The 18,031-nt window shown below is 34.7% G+C and overlaps 3 protein-coding genes and 1 long non-coding RNA gene across 4 annotated transcripts; 2 read left to right on the forward strand and 2 right to left on the reverse strand.

The window, feature by feature from the left end:
• Positions 1-1,478: 1,478 nt before the first annotated feature.
• Positions 1,479-4,069, reverse strand: LOC106308153 (formamidase). The gene is made up of 7 exons (XM_013745290.1): positions 3,750-4,069; positions 3,437-3,674; positions 3,158-3,348; positions 2,771-3,006; positions 2,450-2,693; positions 2,266-2,373; positions 1,479-1,759 (listed from the first exon to the last, which is right to left on the reverse strand). The coding sequence occupies exons 1-7, from the start codon at positions 3,966-3,968 to the stop codon at positions 1,631-1,633; spliced, it is 1,365 nt and encodes a 454-aa protein (XP_013600744.1). The 5' UTR covers positions 3,969-4,069; the 3' UTR covers positions 1,479-1,630.
• Positions 4,070-4,251: 182 nt separating this feature from the next.
• Positions 4,252-6,602, reverse strand: LOC106308162 (formamidase-like). Its single transcript, XM_013745298.1, has 7 exons — positions 6,224-6,602; positions 5,912-6,149; positions 5,647-5,837; positions 5,213-5,448; positions 4,887-5,130; positions 4,702-4,809; positions 4,252-4,519 (listed from the first exon to the last, which is right to left on the reverse strand). Exons 1-7 carry the CDS (start codon positions 6,440-6,442, stop codon positions 4,397-4,399), a joined length of 1,359 nt encoding a protein of 452 aa, XP_013600752.1. The 5' UTR covers positions 6,443-6,602; the 3' UTR covers positions 4,252-4,396.
• A 3,707-nt stretch (positions 6,603-10,309) lies between these two features.
• LOC106342521 (LOB domain-containing protein 39-like) lies at positions 10,310-11,473 on the forward strand. Its single transcript, XM_013781482.1, has 3 exons — positions 10,310-10,427; positions 10,461-10,650; positions 10,771-11,473. The coding sequence occupies exons 2-3, from the start codon at positions 10,467-10,469 to the stop codon at positions 11,256-11,258; spliced, it is 672 nt and encodes a 223-aa protein (XP_013636936.1). The 5' UTR covers positions 10,310-10,427; positions 10,461-10,466; the 3' UTR covers positions 11,259-11,473.
• A 3,657-nt stretch (positions 11,474-15,130) lies between these two features.
• On the forward strand, positions 15,131-16,948 carry LOC106298326. Its single transcript, XR_001261467.1, has 4 exons — positions 15,131-15,383; positions 15,502-15,602; positions 15,849-16,548; positions 16,653-16,948. It is a non-coding gene; the product is annotated as an uncharacterized LOC106298326 (long non-coding RNA).
• Positions 16,949-18,031: the final 1,083 nt, after the last annotated feature.

The raw sequence follows: 18,031 nt of genomic DNA on the forward strand, positions 1-18,031 counted from the left end.
CTACTTTTTACCTTTCCGATAATTATAATTTATTAATTATCGGATAATTATTTTTCAAAGGTAAATGTATGTAATAGTAAGATTATATATCAATTATCTAATATTTATCAGACTAAATTTTGCACCGGCAGTCGTACACTCGTATGGATGCCAAAATATTTGCAATGTAAATAAATATTTTCGACTTGTCTTTGGATACGGATGATAAAAGAGAGTCATGGAGCGATGTGTACTGAGTACCGACGATAAAAATTGTAGAAATAATTACATATATCCATTTCATCTTCATCTTTGTGTCTCTGGTTCGTCTTGTCAAATCAAAGCCCATTCTATCATCTTTTTCATTATCATGATAAATTTCATCATCCATACACATTTGCGCGTGCATGTGAGAATGAGCAGACGACAAACGTAACCGATTCTCTCGTGCTCTTTCTATTACACATGCCGTAACCATGTTAGCTCAAAATTTGGTTAAACAGTTGGAGAGATATACGGAAAATATTGATTAAACCTTAATTAACGTTAAAAATCTTGATCCTAGGCTAGCACGGTAGCACCGTCAATCTTTTACAAATTATGTTAGAATTGAAGAGTGGGACAAAAGCAGATCTCTCGCACAAGCAGTTCTCCTGCAGTTCAATATTTTTGTTTTTTTGTGAAAAAAAACGGGAAATCTGCGTACAAATCTCATCCGCTAACATTTGGTGGTGTTGATCTGCTTTTTTTCTTTCGATAAATAATTTTTGTTACAAACACTTAACTTAAAATATATTTATCTGATTTTATAAATAATGTACGATGATCAGCTCAAACTATATAGCTCACATTAATACTATTTTTTATCATTTTAAAATTATAAAAATGATGTCCAATCGCCGACAAAACACAACATTTTCTAAAGAAAAAGATATAAATCTTTCTACATAAATATCGGCACGGATAATAATTAATATTTTTTTATGTTTTAAAATAGTTAATATATATATGTAAATGATTGAACAACAAAGTTCTGGAGACAATTGAAAGCCCTTTTTCAGGAAAAAAACAAAGTTCTCGAGAAGTTCAATAACTAATTTTATATTTTAACAGAAACATTTACCACACTAACCTAATGAACCTGGTTGACAAAAAAAAAACCTAATGAACCTAGTATGTAAGAAAATAATTCTTTTTGTAAGCGCAATCATCAATAAATCATTATAAATTTATAATCATCAAGATCTATATCCATTATAATTAAAAGCATAAATTATACTGGATTAGTTAAAATTCTTATTTTCTTTATTATTAAATTACTTAACTTCTTTATTTATTTATACGTAATAGATTTGAGGATCCCCAGTGGGGTTTAATGGGCTCTTACGGGCTTTGCTTGAGAGACATTTATTAATCGAACAGTGCCATCTTCTACGTTGCCAAAACCTTCGGTTAAATCAAAGCAGAGACATTTAAGGGGAGTTTTGATCAAAAAAAAAAAGACATTTAAGGGGAGTTATATAAAAATTTAAGCTTTTTGATGCGATTAATATAGAACAACAGGGTGCATTTGTGACTATAGTAGCATCTTATTGACTTCTCGTTTCTTAGCTATATCTAAATATATGATTGCTTATACGGTCTCTAGGTGTTAGCTATAAGACGAAGAACTTGGATTCCTTGTAGTTTCAAGTTTGCCATCATATGTACTCTTCATAACGTCTGCCTTTCTCACTATCCGAGGTCCTGCTGGAACCTTTCGAGTCTTTGGCCGTATATCCTGCGTGAACACAAGAAACCGTTTAATGGTTTGGCATATGTTTCTTTGTTAAATGTCAAGAACAGAATAAACCCTGGTTCCTCTAAAACTTTACCAAAATTTTGGTTAGTTCAGTTTGATTCGGTAGGTTTTCTAAAATATAGGGTTTTTGTTTGGTTCATCAATCGGTTACTTCGGTTTTTCTCCTTAAAAACAGAAAATTGTATCCAAACCATACCAAAAATTTGAATGAACCAACCAAATTTTGAACCGAATTTAATCGAAATAACAAACTAATTGAATTTAACAGAAATTAATCACATTTAAACCAAAAATCTAACCCAAATAAAAAAAATTTGGAAGTATTTCAAAAACCGAACTGAATTTTATTGTAGGTTAATTCGATAAGATTTATGTTGAATCGAACCGACCGAAAATCAAACTACCCGAACCGTATAATCCGAACCCGCATGCCTGTCTAAAAGGTTTTTGAGTTAAGTAGTAAAAAGAGAGTTGTGGTTTCAAACCTGATCAAAGATGGAAGTGGGTATTGCAAGTGTAGCAACTGCGTTCGGAGAATCTACTATCCCAGATATTCTCCCTTCGCATGGGCAACATGAGAGTAAGAGGTATACCTGTACACACCATTGTTTCTTTAGTAATTTTTCTCTCAAAGACAGTTTTAATGCTGTGTGATAGAAAGATCGGTACCTGTTCTTTTGAGTAACCAAACTTGAACAGATAGTCTATAGCATTGAGAACCGCCCTCTTGTAAGCAACTGTTGCATCAAGATAATGTTGTCTCCCGCTCTCATCTACACTGATACCCTCAAAGACCAGCCACTCTGAGAATCTTGGTTCCACTGGACCTATCTCAAATATCGGGTTTACATGGAGAGGGGTTGGTCCCATTGGTGTAAGGTACTCCTTCATCCCGTTTCTTATGATTTCACACCTATTGGTTCAGAGTTTCTTAGTAACATAGCACAAGAAAAAAACAAGAACATATAAGAAAGTCTGTACGTTACATACTTGAGTTCTAGGAAGCCACTCATCTCAATGGCTCCGCAGAAAGAGATCTCACCATCACCTTGAGAGAAATGCATGTCACCAGTGCTTAGATTAGCACCTTCCACAAACACTGGAAGATATATTTTAGAGCCTCTGCTTAGGTTTTTAATGTCGCAGTTTCCTCCGTTTTCTCTTCCTGGGATTGTTCTTGCAGCCTCCTTCGCAATCCTTTCCCATTCCGGTGTTCCCTCTTCCATCTACATCAGTTCAAAGGTAAGTACCATTTTAGACACTTGGAAAAACTTTCTCATGACCATTCGGACGAAACTAATATTACATGATGTGGTTTCGAGCTCCGCACTAACCTCCTGGTATTCAAAAAGTAAAATAAAATAAAATACAACTTACATTCCCTAGGAGACATCCTTTAGCTATTGGTAGGTTTGCTAGTGGCCTCTGATGCACAACCTCACATAGTGTTAGGGAACTGAGACCACTTTCTTCTAACTGTCTTTCCCTTTCATTCCATATTCTCAAAAGTTCTTTTGATGGTGCAGTGCCAATGATGCCTGGGTGTGTCAAACCTGGAAACCTTACTCCTGCCAAAACGTTATGTGTATAATCAATGTACCGCCTCATAAAAAAAGTAGAGCTAGTAATGTACATGGATGCTGTTTGTGTATGTACCAGGAATCTGAGGAGAGTATGCATAGATCCCTTCAAAGTACCAAATAGCTTTGGTAGCACAAGGGAAATGATCAGTCAAGAAACCGCCACCGTTCTCTCTATCAAACGAAGCAGTGAAGCCCCATTCATCTCCTGGTAATGGACCTAAGTTGCATATCTCAACAGCAAGAAGATCACCTGGCTTTGCTGCAACACCATCCTCATCAACAATCCTAATAGGTCCACTTAGGTAATGAACCTGCACACACAATCACCAATAAAATGTTATCTATATGCAAGGTTTACTTATGTTTCTCCCTTAAAACTTCCTTACAGTGGAGAGGTCTAGGCTCTTAATATCCTCAGCAGAGTCATCATCTTTGACTGCACCTCCAGTCCAGTCAACCATTTCCACCCTAAAGAACTCACCAGCCTTGACCTCACCAACTGGTTGTATCTCAGGATGCCATCTGTTATGCAGAGGCTGTTCCTGCTCCCATGGCCTCTTCTTCAAATCCACTTTCACCACCACTCTCGGAGTTGCAGGAGCCATTAAACCGATTTCAGTAAGTAGAGTAACTTCTATTCTCTCTTTTTCTTTTTTTCTCTTGCAATGGGAAGAGAGGAATCATTGGTTTGGCAGATTCCTTATCCACAAACTAAAGGACAATAGACTTTTCTTTATGGCCTTTAACTTTCTTTCATCTTTGTGTCTATGTGGCAATGCATCGATCACAAGAAGTTGAAAATGACATTTTGTTGACTTATGTCATAAAGAGGATCTTATGTTATATGATTATATATCCATCGTGACTGAGGAATCATAGACTAATAAATTCTTGAAAACAGTGCATATATAAAGATTACAGATACATTTCATTACTTGAGTTTAGTTTCCAACTTCCAACTAATGAAAACCACATTTGGTCTCTTTATTTCAAAACATACGGCTAATTAAATATTACAGACACATTTCATCAGCTATGTTGAACAGCTCGGATTCTTTGTAATCGGAAGCTTTCCATCATATGTGCTCTTCAGTACGTCCGGTTTCCTCACTATCCGCGGTCCTGATGGAACCTTCCGAGTCTTTGGCCTAATGTCCTGCATGAACATACGAAAGAATTAAACATGTTTGCCTATTCTTCAATTGTTAACTAACTCTTGAAAAATCCGGACAAAGAACAGAGTAATCTACGGAGTTGCTCCTCGGAGAATGGGTTCGTCTGACCAAAACTTGTCTAAATAAATGGTAGTTGACCAAAAAAAAAAGACCAATCTCATACCTGATCAAAGATGGAAATAGGTATTGCTAGTGTAGCAACAGCATTGGGAGAATCAACAATCCCAGAGATTCTTCCTTCACATGGACAGCATGAGAGCAATAGGTACGCCTGTTCACACCCATTTTCTCTTTTGATCAGTTTCTAGCTTTTACTTCATTAATGTATTAATTATGATTAACCATTACCTGTTCTTTTGAGTAACCAAATTTGTAGAGATAATCTATGGCGTTAAGAACCGCCCGTTTGTAAGCAACTGTTGCATCAAGATAGTGCTGTCTCCCGCTCTCATCCACACTGATACCCTCAAAGACAAGCCACTCTGAGAATCTTGGTTCCACTGGTCCTATCTCAAAGATTGGGTTCACATGGAGAGGAGTAGGTCCCATTGGTGTAAGGTACTCTTTCATCCCATTCCTTATGATGTCACACCTATTCATGAGTTTGAAAAAAAACTTACTCTTGCATCAAAATGTTGGAAGAATACTGCAAAAATAAAAACTTATGTACATACTTGAGTTCTAGGAATCCATTCATCTCAATGGCTCCGCAGAAGGAGATCTCACCATCGCCTTGAGAGAAATGCATATCGCCAGTGCTTAGATTAGCACCTTCCACAAACACAGGTAGATATATCTTAGAGCCTGTGCTTAGGTTTTTAATGTCACAGTTTCCTCCGTTTTCTCTTCCAGGTAATGTCCTTGCAGCTTCCTTTGCAATCCTTTCCCATTCAGGTGCTTCCTTGTCAATCTACACAAGAGGGTTGCTGTAATAAGAGTTCCCTAGAGATCTGAGTTAACTACTTTGGCTATGTTCTTTTGAAAGTCGCAGCTAACAGCCACTGGTCATAGGTTGTTGTTCGTTTTGTTGTCTAGATTGCTATTCGCTTTGATGTCGGGCGTATATCGCAATTTTAAGTAACTCAATAAAAGGCTAGCGATCACTTACGTACCCTAGGAGGCATCCTTTAGCCTTTGGTAGGTTTGCTAGTGGCCTCTGATGAACAACCTCACATAGTGAAAACGGCTTGACACCATTTTCTTCTATCTGTCTCTCCCTTTCATTCCATATCCTCAGGAGTTCCATGGATGGAGCGGTGCCAACGATTCCAGGGTGTGTCAAACCTGGAAACCGTACTCCTACACATGATGATGGTGAGCTACATGAACAACAAAGATCCAATCAAAAGAGATGGAATCTGATGTGATCTCACCAGGAATCTGAGGAGAGTAGGCATAGATCCCTTCAAAGTACCAAATAGCTTTGCTGGCACAAGGGAAATGATCAGTCAAGAAACCGCCGCCGTTCTCTCTATCAAACGAAGCAGTGAAGCCCCACTCATCTCCTGGTAATGGACCTAAGTTGCATATCTCAAGAGCAAGAAGATCACCTGGCTTTGCTGCAACACCTTCCTCATCCACAACCCTAATAGGCCCACTTAGGCAATGAGACTGCAGACACAAAGCACCAAAAGAAAACATGACTTATCTATTGACACACATGATTCTAACTAAAACCATCTTACCATAGAAAGGTCTGCGTGCTTAATATCGGCTGAAGAGCTATTGTCCTTAACAGTACCTCCCATGCAATCGATCATCTCTACCCTGAAAAACTCACCAGCTTTAACTTGTGCTACTGATGGTATCTCAGGATGCCATCTATTATGCAGTGGCTGTTCTTGCTCCCATGGCTTCTTCTTCAGATCAACCTTCACCACCACTCTTGGAGTCGACGGAGCCATCTTGTATCTCTCTGTTTACACTTCCTAACTCAACTTCAATAATCTCTCTCTTTGTTACAGTGAAAATAGGGACCATTGGTTGTTGGGGATATGTTATCTTATCTTACCACGGCTAAAACGCCAGTAATATTGCATGTTTCACCATATCGTGAAGACTTTACTTTGAATCTAAAGAGGTGACACCTTTGTTTTTCTCTGAACCAAGTGGATAGTATCGTAAGATACACGTGTGTGACGTGTTGATATTTCTGTGGAGGAGAGAAAGTTGAAATTGACATTCTATTCACTTATGTTATTGAAGATTCCCTAATTGTAAGAGCATCTTTGTACTTTTAGTTTTTTTAATCCAATATAAATATAAATATTTTATTTTAATTTATTTTGTTGTAAATTATAAAATAATAATGTAAAGTATATCATGAAAATATCTATAAAGAGTCTGAAAATATTCAAATGAAAAATTCATCTTATTTGCTAGTTTTCATTATATTTTATTTGTTTAATCATATGATACTATCAATATCATAGCTAGAAGCCTAGAATATCATGGCTACATATTTTTGTGGAGCAGAGGATATGCTAAAGTTTTGAACCTAATAGCATTCGACAGATTTTGTCCAAAATATAAAAGTATCTTGCGAATCTTTGTTCTGGTTTTTGTTGTTCTGCGTTTTATGTGGTTGTGGCTCACACTCTTGGCGTCATCGACTTTTCTTTCCCTTGCTCGTCACAGTCCCGGCTCATTAATTTTTAGTTTAATTGATTATCTTAAAATACAAAGTACTTCTTTTAACACAAATGGATAGTTCATTAATTCATTATGGATAACTAATTAAATTCATGTAAATTTTTATTAAACGTTTCTAAAAGGAGACTTAAGCTAAAGACAGCCTAGAGATCAAAATCACACAAGAAGTTTCACTAGCAAAATGTTAGATATGCCCTTCAAAAATATAAAATAATTGTGGCCTAAAATCCAATGTTTCGTGTGCTTTTAAACAAGGAACGGGCCGCTATCGTATTTGTTTTTTTTTTCTACTGATACTAAGTTTATTTTCAGTTGAAAGCTATTACACGTGGTAATCTTTGTTTGAATGCGCCAATGTGGTAAAATCTCATTGTTAGTAAACGGGTTTTGTTCAGATGAAATTATGCATTCAAATAATTTTCTTAATTATAATTTTCTTTTGGTTAGTCTATTAGAAAATAAAATACCATAAACAGACATAAATATATATATATATATATGCATATGTTCCATTATATCAATCAAGTCAAATCTTAAAAATAAAGTATCATTTTGCCAAATTAACTATGATTTTAAGCAAAAACAAAATAAAATAAAAATAACTATGATCGGTTTACTTTTTTTGTCCATATAAAAAAAAGTCATGTTTACAATTTTTTTCAACATGAAAACGAAGATCTGATATAATAGGATCATTCGCATGCTAATAAAATAGTATCATAATAGTTTGATTGCTACTTGCATGTTACCTTCCAGCCAGTTTCAACTGTACGGAAGACAGAGCTAAAAGCTATTTTGGATAAGTATGCCACATAAGAAGTGATAGGAACTGTTATAGAAAATGTTAAAATTTCATATCTAATTTACAATCGTAAAGCAGAAAGTTAAGATACACTGGAAGATTTTCTTCATGACCATTACAAAAAGAAACTATAAAATCATGTACTAGTTGATCACTTGATTGTCATCATATATCGTTCTGATAAATAATTTTCTTCAATCTGGAGTGCTGGAATGACTACTATTGTATGACATCAAGATTTAAATGAACTCAGTTTGTCTATTATTTCACAAATTATGCAAGTTAAGTTTTGTTATTCTTGAACAATTTTGTTATTATGTCTCTCTATCCAATACTTTTATGCGCTTATTGTATTTATTTGTATGCTTTACATGCATTAGCCCTATATGTGTTGCTTATTACTTCTAAAAATATCAACCAAATACTTTGGACTAGTGTCAATAAACTATGATTCATTTTGCAGGTAGACATGTCGTATCTATAAAAGAATAAACCTAATTATACTTTAAGTAGTAGTTTGAGACCTATTCCGACAAAGAGTGGAAGATGATGTGGGCTAAATTTTCTCTAATTACGTCAGAATTGTTTTTGGAAAATTCGCCACTGATGAATTTGCAGCAAATAACTTTTCCAATTTTTTTAATTTTCTTTGTATAAAGGAAAATAATTTGATTTTAATAGAATACAAAAGAAAATACGAGAGAGACACCACACACACGCAGAGAGAAGAGCTTTTGGACATGGCGAAGGGTCAATAACGGCTTTTGTAGACTCGTAGTTCCAAGAGATTGCAAAAACTTATGCTGTGCTGTGTCGTAGGTACGTAGAGTCAAATGTAAATAGTAGTCAACATACAATAAACTAAACAGCCTTTTATAGTACTTGAACTTATAAATAGTGATTTATGATTTATATAATCTGGATACACATGAGTTTGTAGAAGACGACGAGGTCATGACTCATGGGCACCACGTTCCTCTCTCGTTATTAATACATTTCTTTGATAACTCCAAAGTGATTGGAAGTACATGAAAGTAGACTGATGCAAGTTAAAGTGTTGAGCAATATTGTGGATATTATAAGATTTTATGGACAAGATTTCGAGTGTACGTGATTTTTTTGTCTATTCTTCTAATGAAACTCTTACAATGCCTATACTTTACAACCCTTGTACATTATGTTAGGATTTTAGACACACATCAATAAATAATGGTCTAAGCATTAAACTTGACCTAGTTTCGTTTGAATGGGAAATACATGAGTTAACAAATAAAAATGAATGGAAATACATGAGCGAACATCCAGATATACAGAACTAGCATTATTGATTGGTTATCCGGGTGATCTTACTGTTGGTCTAGCTACTAGAGAATAGTATATAAGAATACGTATCAACATAACCACAACACTTTGTCGTCTCTCTTGTTTCTTTTTTCTTTCTTTTACTCTTTGTCCTCTTGTGATTTGCTTATTAGTTTCATAATCTTTTTTTGTATCAATAATGTCCTCCAAATGATTAAACACTAAAATGCATATGATTCATTCACCACCCAGCACAATCGAATCATCAAGAAACACACGATAACTACCAATGAACACCAAATAACTCCTACTTTTTTCATTTTTCTAAACTAAAACATCTCATGAGAATACACACCACAAATTGTACCAATAATTTCATCAAATCCACGTGCACCCCATCGTCTCCTGACGTAAGATTTGTATATTCCTTTTTTATCTCTATCAAATCCCAAATTCAGCTTTGTTCCTTTTCTTTGTAGTACTTATTGAGTGAAAAGAATAGAGTAGTACAACCTAACGAATATTTTTAAAACGCAAGAAAGTAATATTTAAAAACACGAGTCTGAGTCAGTGACAAGTGTTTGCGGAGAAACGGAAACGCTCTCTTTTCCCCCAATGCCAATACCTTTGGAATCACTTCCCAAACGCTCTCCTTGCTTGTAGTGTGTTGTCCTACGTTTTTTTGTTTAGTTACTTGTAAGTACAACATAAATTGTTTAATAGTTTGAGTGAACTACCTACTATATTATACAATTTCTAGTCGTTGTTTCTATCTTACCACGTATTCTTGATCCACGTAAATATTTGAAGGTTTCAAAGTTATATCAAGAATACCATAAGCGGCTAAAGACCAAACTTTTTTGAGTTTCTTCTCTTTCCCATAAATTTGAAATATTTTTATTTATTTATGCATATTATATACAGAAAGGTTTTAAATAATAATAATGGATAAGAAAGGACAAAGGAATAAAAAAGAAAACAAGTTGACACACACTCTCTTTTATTATTCACTTGCCTCTATAAATCCAATCTAGGCCTCTCTCCATCTTCTTCTTATAACTTGTTTCTTCTCCTCTATCAAATCAGATCAAAACTTGTGTTTCTTGCTCCCAAAATATTGGATAAATATTCTCATAAGTTTTGAAATTGTGTTTCTTTGTTAGCAAATAAATATGAGTTGCAATGGATGTAGAGTTCTTCGAAAAGGTTGCAGCGAAACATGCATCCTTCGTCCTTGCCTTCAATGGATCGAATCCGCCGAGTCACAAGGCCACGCTACCGTCTTCGTGGCTAAATTCTTTGGCCGTGCCGGTCTAATGTCATTCATCTCCGCCGTACCCGAACCAAACCGCCCTGGTACGAGAGTCTTTCTATATTTCAGAATATAACACGCAACATCATTAATACAAGACTATTAGGTTACAAGATTTGATTCCTTTTGTAATAACTTGAGATTTATTTGTTTGTTTTGTTCAGCTTTGTTTCAGTCGTTGTTGTTTGAAGCGTGTGGGAGGACGGTGAATCCGGTTAACGGAGCGGTTGGTATGTTATGGACCGGGAACTGGCACGTGTGCCAAGCGGCGGTTGAAACTGTTCTTCGCGGCGGAACGTTACGACCTATCTCAGATCTACACGAATCTCCTTCGTTGAACTCCTCAGATGAGTCTACCGAGATCTGGCGGATGCAGTGTCCAGAGGGTTCCAGGAAAGAATCTTTGGTCAACCGTAAACGATCTAAGACCGAGCGGTCTGATCCGGAACTGAACCACGGGTTAGCTCTAACCGGTCCGGTTGTCCCGGCTCCTTTTCTTCCACCGCCGCCGTTTAGCAAGGCGGTTAATGGGGATCATCCGGGAAGTCCATCAGAGGAGTCTGTAACGACGACGTCGTGTTATGAATATGGAATCAGCGGCGATGGATACGGAAACAAAAGAGAGAGAAAGTTATTAAACCTTTTTGTTTAAAACCGACGACGCAAACTCTTCGCACTCAGTTTTTTTCGACGGTCCTTTTTAGGGCTTTTTTTTCGGGGTAAAGCCGCATAATTATTGGCTAACATAATTATTTTCTCTATCGAGAAATATGATAATTTTGGTGATATAATACTTTGCGGATGATGAGTATTATAAGTTTGCTACTTAGCTAGCTACACATACAATATAATGGTTCCAACTTCCAACCTTGAATATTGTTTAAATTATTAGCACAACATAACTAAATAGAGAGAGAAAAAACTACGTAGAGAACATTAGGAATCCCAATTAGGAATCCCATTTTAATAACGCATTTTCTCTACTATAAATAATGATTGATCAAGAAAAAAACATTAACGGTTTTCATTCGAACACACATGCAAATTACCTCCAACTTGTATATGGATGCTGTGTTTAATCCTTTTATATAACGGTAACTAGTTACTTAGAAATTTGTTTTAACTTTCTGATCCTTTATTGGCTACAAGAAAATGTGACATTCTTTACTTGACTACAATCTGCCATCGACCAATGAACACTGCGAAAAGTTACTTAAACATTCTTTACTTAATTATTTCTCCGCCAACTTGGTTGTTTTTAATTAAATTATTTTTTCACTATTTATGAGCCGGTTCATATGAAATATAAATATCCTATACGAATAAAATCCTATATATAATTGACACTCGATTTGTTGAAGAAGCAAAACGATAAATTCGGTTCCCATGGATTCCAAATTTTCAGGTGAGTTTAGTACAATAGTTCGCAATATTATAAATTAATTTTAATAGATAATGAAATTTAGAGGATGATTGGTAGTTGCGGTAGGTGCTGCCCACAGTCCTATTTATTTCTAAAGCATCAAATTCAGACCAATCAAGTTTTAAACTTTTTTTTGAAACCACATCTCTAGAAATAACCTACAGCTGTATAAGTGCTCTACAGAACCAAATATCCAAAGCAATTTTTTAGTGATTTCATAAAATTCTACAGCAATAAAATTTAAAACCACAACAAAAAATCTGTACATTTTTTTCTACAGCAAAAATTTTAAAGTTATATCCATTACCAATCGGATCCTTAATTAAATGGTACGATGGAAATTATGTCTTCCGGGGCCGGACGGTAATTAAATGGTACGATGGAAATTAGGTCTTCCAGGGCCAGACGGCTTTCGGATGTGCAAAGAGTCATTTCTTCTCATCAATTTAGTTTAGAATACACTAGGGCTTTTTAGCAAAAAAAAAAAAAAACAGTTATACACGCATAAATAGGTCTGGACAAAAAATCAGAACCAGTTAACTGAACTGGAACCGAACCGAAATATTCGAAATCAGAACCGGACCGAAACCCTCAAATATCCAAATAATTTATGTATTTATGTATCTGAAATAACATAACCGAACCAAAAATCGAATATATAAAATATAAATTATATATGCATATAACATAACTAAATATATATTTATAATTTAAAAATCTGTTAAGAGTATCCAAAAAATACTTAAAGAAAACAAATTATTATAAAATATTTGAACTATCTGAAAGTATCTGGATAGCTTTATCCGAAATATCCAAAGTAATCCGAGATTTTTATCCGAGTCATCATAATTGTTCGATATTTTAATATCCGTTATTTTACCCAAACTACCCGAAATAACTTGAAATAACCAAACCTGAACCAAATGAGAACTATTTTTTTCTAGTTATTTCCCAGTTCCTAATTTTACTATATGAAACGAAGCGAACCGAACCCAAAACTATCTGAACTGAACCTGAACCGAAAATATGTCATGTAATAAATAGATCTTCTAGGCCCCTACATTATCTACCCGAAATATCCAAAATATTCGAATTTAACCGAACTGATATCCGAAATATCTAGATCTACGCATAAAGGCTGTTGGGAGGGGGGACGGGGTGCGGAGGTAAAAGAAAAGATTATTTTGTGACAAAAAAATCTTTTTTTCTTTCGAATTTATCTGACATAGCGCACCAAAAATCGTAATAAATATAGCGCTTTTGTTGTATAACATTTTATTTTTATAATTTTTCTGAACAGTAACTTGTATTTTTATTTAACTATTTCTGCCATAGTACGATAGTTATATCTTAAAATAAAATGGATAAATTAAACTATATTAATTTTGAGTACTATGGTCGTGTAATTGGTTGACATATATGTTGAATTATCAAGAAAATTGAATGTAAACATGTGATAAACTTTGATAATTTGAAAAATCTATGCAGAATTGGTTGACATCGTTCATTGATGCGGTTGCTTCCCTTCGACACTAGCCTCCATTGATGATAGCCCATAAAACCTTCCTAGTCACATGTCATACCTTGGTCAAACCACCTATGTTACAATAGATTAGTAGTTACATTAACGCTTTAACAAAAATCAAAATTACAGTAACGCTTCAATTTATATATTTGATGCTAAACATGATATCAAGGCATAATTGTTCAGTGACATAAACCATCAAAAGCATGATTAAAGGTTCCATTATACATTGTGTTCCTTTGACCAAAAAAACATTGTGTTCCTAAAAAGGGGTACCATAAAATGACCCATCCTGCTGAAATAACCACCTCATCTTCTCTATCTCCCATATCCTAGCAAGAAGATTGTTAATGTTATTGCTTGCTGTTATATGTTTTTGATTTTTTCCTATTAAATGGTGAAAAACTAAATGAATAAAAAGAGAGGCTAATCTGTTATTAAGAAAATTATAACTAATAATATGAAGAACAACTTTTTCTACTCGAATAATTGTAGATTTTAGTAACATCGTAGCCGTTTTAAAATCAATTTTTTTTTATTCAACGACGATCTACAATACAACTATACAAGTACACAATAGAGTGAAGTGTTTTTCCACTGTGAGGTGTTTCAAGTTTCAACATCTTTACAACGGGCTAGTCTCTCTCCTCTTCGTGCGGAGATGAAAGCCCTATTCTGAGAAATGGAATGTATGAGAAACTTACGTCAATTTCAGGTTACGTTCGCAACGGATTGTTCTCAATTGGTGAAGATGGTTTTGGAACCAGAAGAATGACCAGTTTTTGCAAGTTATTTGGAAGATATTAAGATCTTGAAAGAAAGGACGCATCTATGTACCAAGGATCAGAGGTCATCTATGTACCAAGGATACAAAATTCAAAGGCGGGTAGCCTAGCACGCAGTGTCTGGAAGCAATCGTCTTTCGTCGTTCACATGGATCAAGATCTCCCGGTTTGGTTCACAGAATCAATATGAATATATAGTTGATGACAAAAAAAAAGCAAATTCAATTAAAATAATAATTATTCTAGTCCAATGGCTAGTATTTTATTGGACTGTGGGAGGCAACGGCATGCTATTTTCATTTTTTTGTGCAAAAAGGATATTGAGACTGCTGCAAAAAGGAAAATTGAGGCCTATATATATTTGTTATCAGAACGCAAGAATCAATTATTTCCTTTCACTTTCTTCTTCTTCATATTCTTTCTCCAATTACTCGGGGCAGAAAATATGTAGCCAGATATGGAATACATCGTTTATAGAGAAGAGCTCGCACGGCTCAATGTTGTACACAGCAGTGAAGACTAACTCCGTAGCGATAAGAGAGTTGCTTGAAGGAGACGATTCCCATGGAAATAGAGTCTACACGGGTACGCTTCCTCTCTTCTTGAACTTTTTAAAATAGAAACAAAACGTTTTACTAACCATAAACTGATTTGGAATCTATCTATATATATATATATATATATATATAAAGATGTTGGTGGCTCTCCTGGGTGTCCACGTGGAAACTCTATCTCTACAGAGACAACACGTGTCCTCATCTGTGCACCAACCCGGGCTTAAGTTTGTTTAAGACGAGATCTCTTGGTTGGGCTTCGGTTTACATTAGAGGAAAGGCCCATGCTCTGCAAGAGGACTGTGTTGACCGACTGTGTTGTGACATACCGGAGAAGGAAATCCAAAGACGTTACACATGTCCGTGGAGTCCAAACGTCGTTAAAGCTTTAACGCCAGCATTAACAGCAGCTTCCCACTCCTCTCACGATCTCAGATTCAATGCCTCTCTCACCAATGCTTCAATAGAGTGAATCTGCGAGTATAAATATGTAAGATTCATCCCCTGCAAATCAAAAATTCAATCCTTTATTTTATTAACTAGGTTCACGGTGAAGACCAAATTTGTTGAGATCGCAGAGAGCATTAACATTGAATCTCTCTTTGTAGTTATGGTCAACTCTGAGGAAAAGACAAAGAAGAGCAAATGTGACTCCTTTCTTGGCATGTTCGTTGTATCTTTGTCACTTCTTAAAGCTTTCAGTTGTACCGTAAGACAACATCATTTGGTCTATTAAATTTTCTACATATTTAGATGGTCTTCACAATCAAATTTATTTTGTTCTTTCTGGATAATTTGTCTCTTGACTCTTGAGTAAGGAAATGAATTAGATATATTCTCCTTTGATTTATGTTTGTATAGATAACAAACTGAACTCCTGCATAAAGTTACAATATCGGAGTTTCATGACTGCCTTTTCATATGTTTTCTTTGTATGCACATGCTTTCATGGCAGAGATAGTGGATAGTCAGGCTCTCAAGTCGCATTCATGATGATGACACCATAGACGAGAGAAGACATAAAGCTAGCTACAGTTTTGAAAACAATAAAGAACTTGAATGTTGAAATTCCATATGTCTACTTCGGGAAAATACCTTCTCATTACGGCGTTTCTTGCTTCAAGAAACCAACCCAGCAATGCTAGATGCCTGGATGTTTGACTCCACAGAGGACATGGATAATCGTAAAAGAAAGCAGAAGTAAGTTTTAAAAACAGTATATGTGTTTCTGCTTTGGCGTATGTTTCTTAACTGAAAATTATTTGATTACTGAATTTGATGCAAGTGTACGTATGATATCTGAATAGAATCTGATGTTTTTTCTTGGTGATGTTTCCTTCCCGGGCCTCTGAGAAATGGATGGAAAAGAAAGAACTTGCAGAGCAGGAAGCAGTCAAGAGCCTGAAAGCTTTCCGCTGGAGAGACTATTGGCAATGCTCCAGTGCGTGCGTTGTGTCTTTAGGAGATTCTTCATTTGGTGAAGAGGAAGTAGGAGAAAAAGAAGATATGGGGAACGACAAAGAGAATAACATGTTGTATGGTATATTCTGCTTCAAGTGTTGAGTCTTGCAAAATTCATAATCAAAAGCCGAAGCCGCCCGTTAGAAGGTTCTTTCAGGCACCGTTCCATGGTGTCTCATGATCCGTCTCTGAAGGTAACACACTTTATTTGCAACTATAGAATCTTATAATCATAGGGTGATACAAAGATAATCTTCTGATGCACCGTGTGTTTTGCCATTGGTTTGGTTTATTATAGGTTACGAGAAGCCTGAGCTTTCCACTGTCCAAATACTTCTACAGCAAAGTGTGGCAAAAGATTTGACAGAACTAGAGGTATATGTCTTTGTTTCTAAACACAAAAATAATGTGGTATATATTCATCGAAAAGTTGCGATGTGGATGCTATGCATCTAATCAAGATAGGCTTGATTTTGTTATGGGATTCTACGACATTAGAATTTAGTAAGAGTATAAGAATAGCTAAATAACTTTCATCGTTGGCTTATACATATGGCTTTGTTTTTTGTTTGATTAAATGGGCTATATAGTGGATCTTAGACACTGATGATAGTATATTAGTGTTTTCGCCACTATTTTGGACAAAAATTCAAGTAAGTATTTTGGAAAATCGAATCACTTCCATCTTCATCTTTCTTAGGGACCTCGCCACTGTGATGTCGATCTATGTTTCATGTAGTTGCTATGAAGGTGCGGCAAGTTACCGTAGGCTGCATGACTACTTTTAACACCAATGATCCACTTTATCTCATTCAATACACTTATGTACGAAAACTAAACCTATAAATAAGGGTGTTCGATTCTCACAGATTCATCAAATTTTTCTTCTCAATTATTATAATCTGTAGAAAACCAAACCCTATTGCTTCTGCTCGCTGAATTGAAAGCAGGTTGTTATTCGATGGTTCCTCCTATGACAGCTTCCTCGGACGCCGGTGAAGAACCAGTGATGAGACTCATCAAGAAACATCTTCGTGCTTTCCGTAAGAAATACATCTAGATCACTCAAATGGAATAATTAATCTCTCAAAGGAAAAAACCTAAACAAGGATCAACAAGGAGTCATGTGTTCCAAATTTTGATGTTATATATCAAAAACAAATTCAGAAAAGTAATACCTTAACATTCAAAATATATCTATATAAAAATAGAATGAACTAATTTTATCTATATAGACTAATATATTCTTTATTTTATATTTTAAATTTAAATATGCTTATTGAGTATCTCAAATGAATATCACTTTTAATATATAGAGACAATTATATTATTTATTTCTATTTTAATAATGTACTTATTTAATTTTAAAATGAATATAATTTTTGTCAATTAATTAAAAAAGTTTTTTCATCAAAAATACTAAAAATAATAAAATTTAATACATTTATATTTTGAATATTTCCAAATATGAATTTTAATTTTTAAATAAATATAAATACAGTAACAAACATTTTCATAATTATAATATTTTAAATATGCATATAAGTTTCTTTTAGAAATATATATATATATATATATATATATATATATAAGCATAAAAAAATAATTTTATTTGAGGATAAAATACAATCAATTTTTTTTAGTAACATTTATTTAAAAAATTATAATCAATTATTT

Source organism: Brassica oleracea, chromosome C1 (genome assembly GCF_000695525.1).
Source record: "Brassica oleracea var. oleracea cultivar TO1000 chromosome C1, BOL, whole genome shotgun sequence".
Taxonomy (NCBI): Eukaryota; Viridiplantae; Streptophyta; class Magnoliopsida; order Brassicales; family Brassicaceae; genus Brassica; species Brassica oleracea.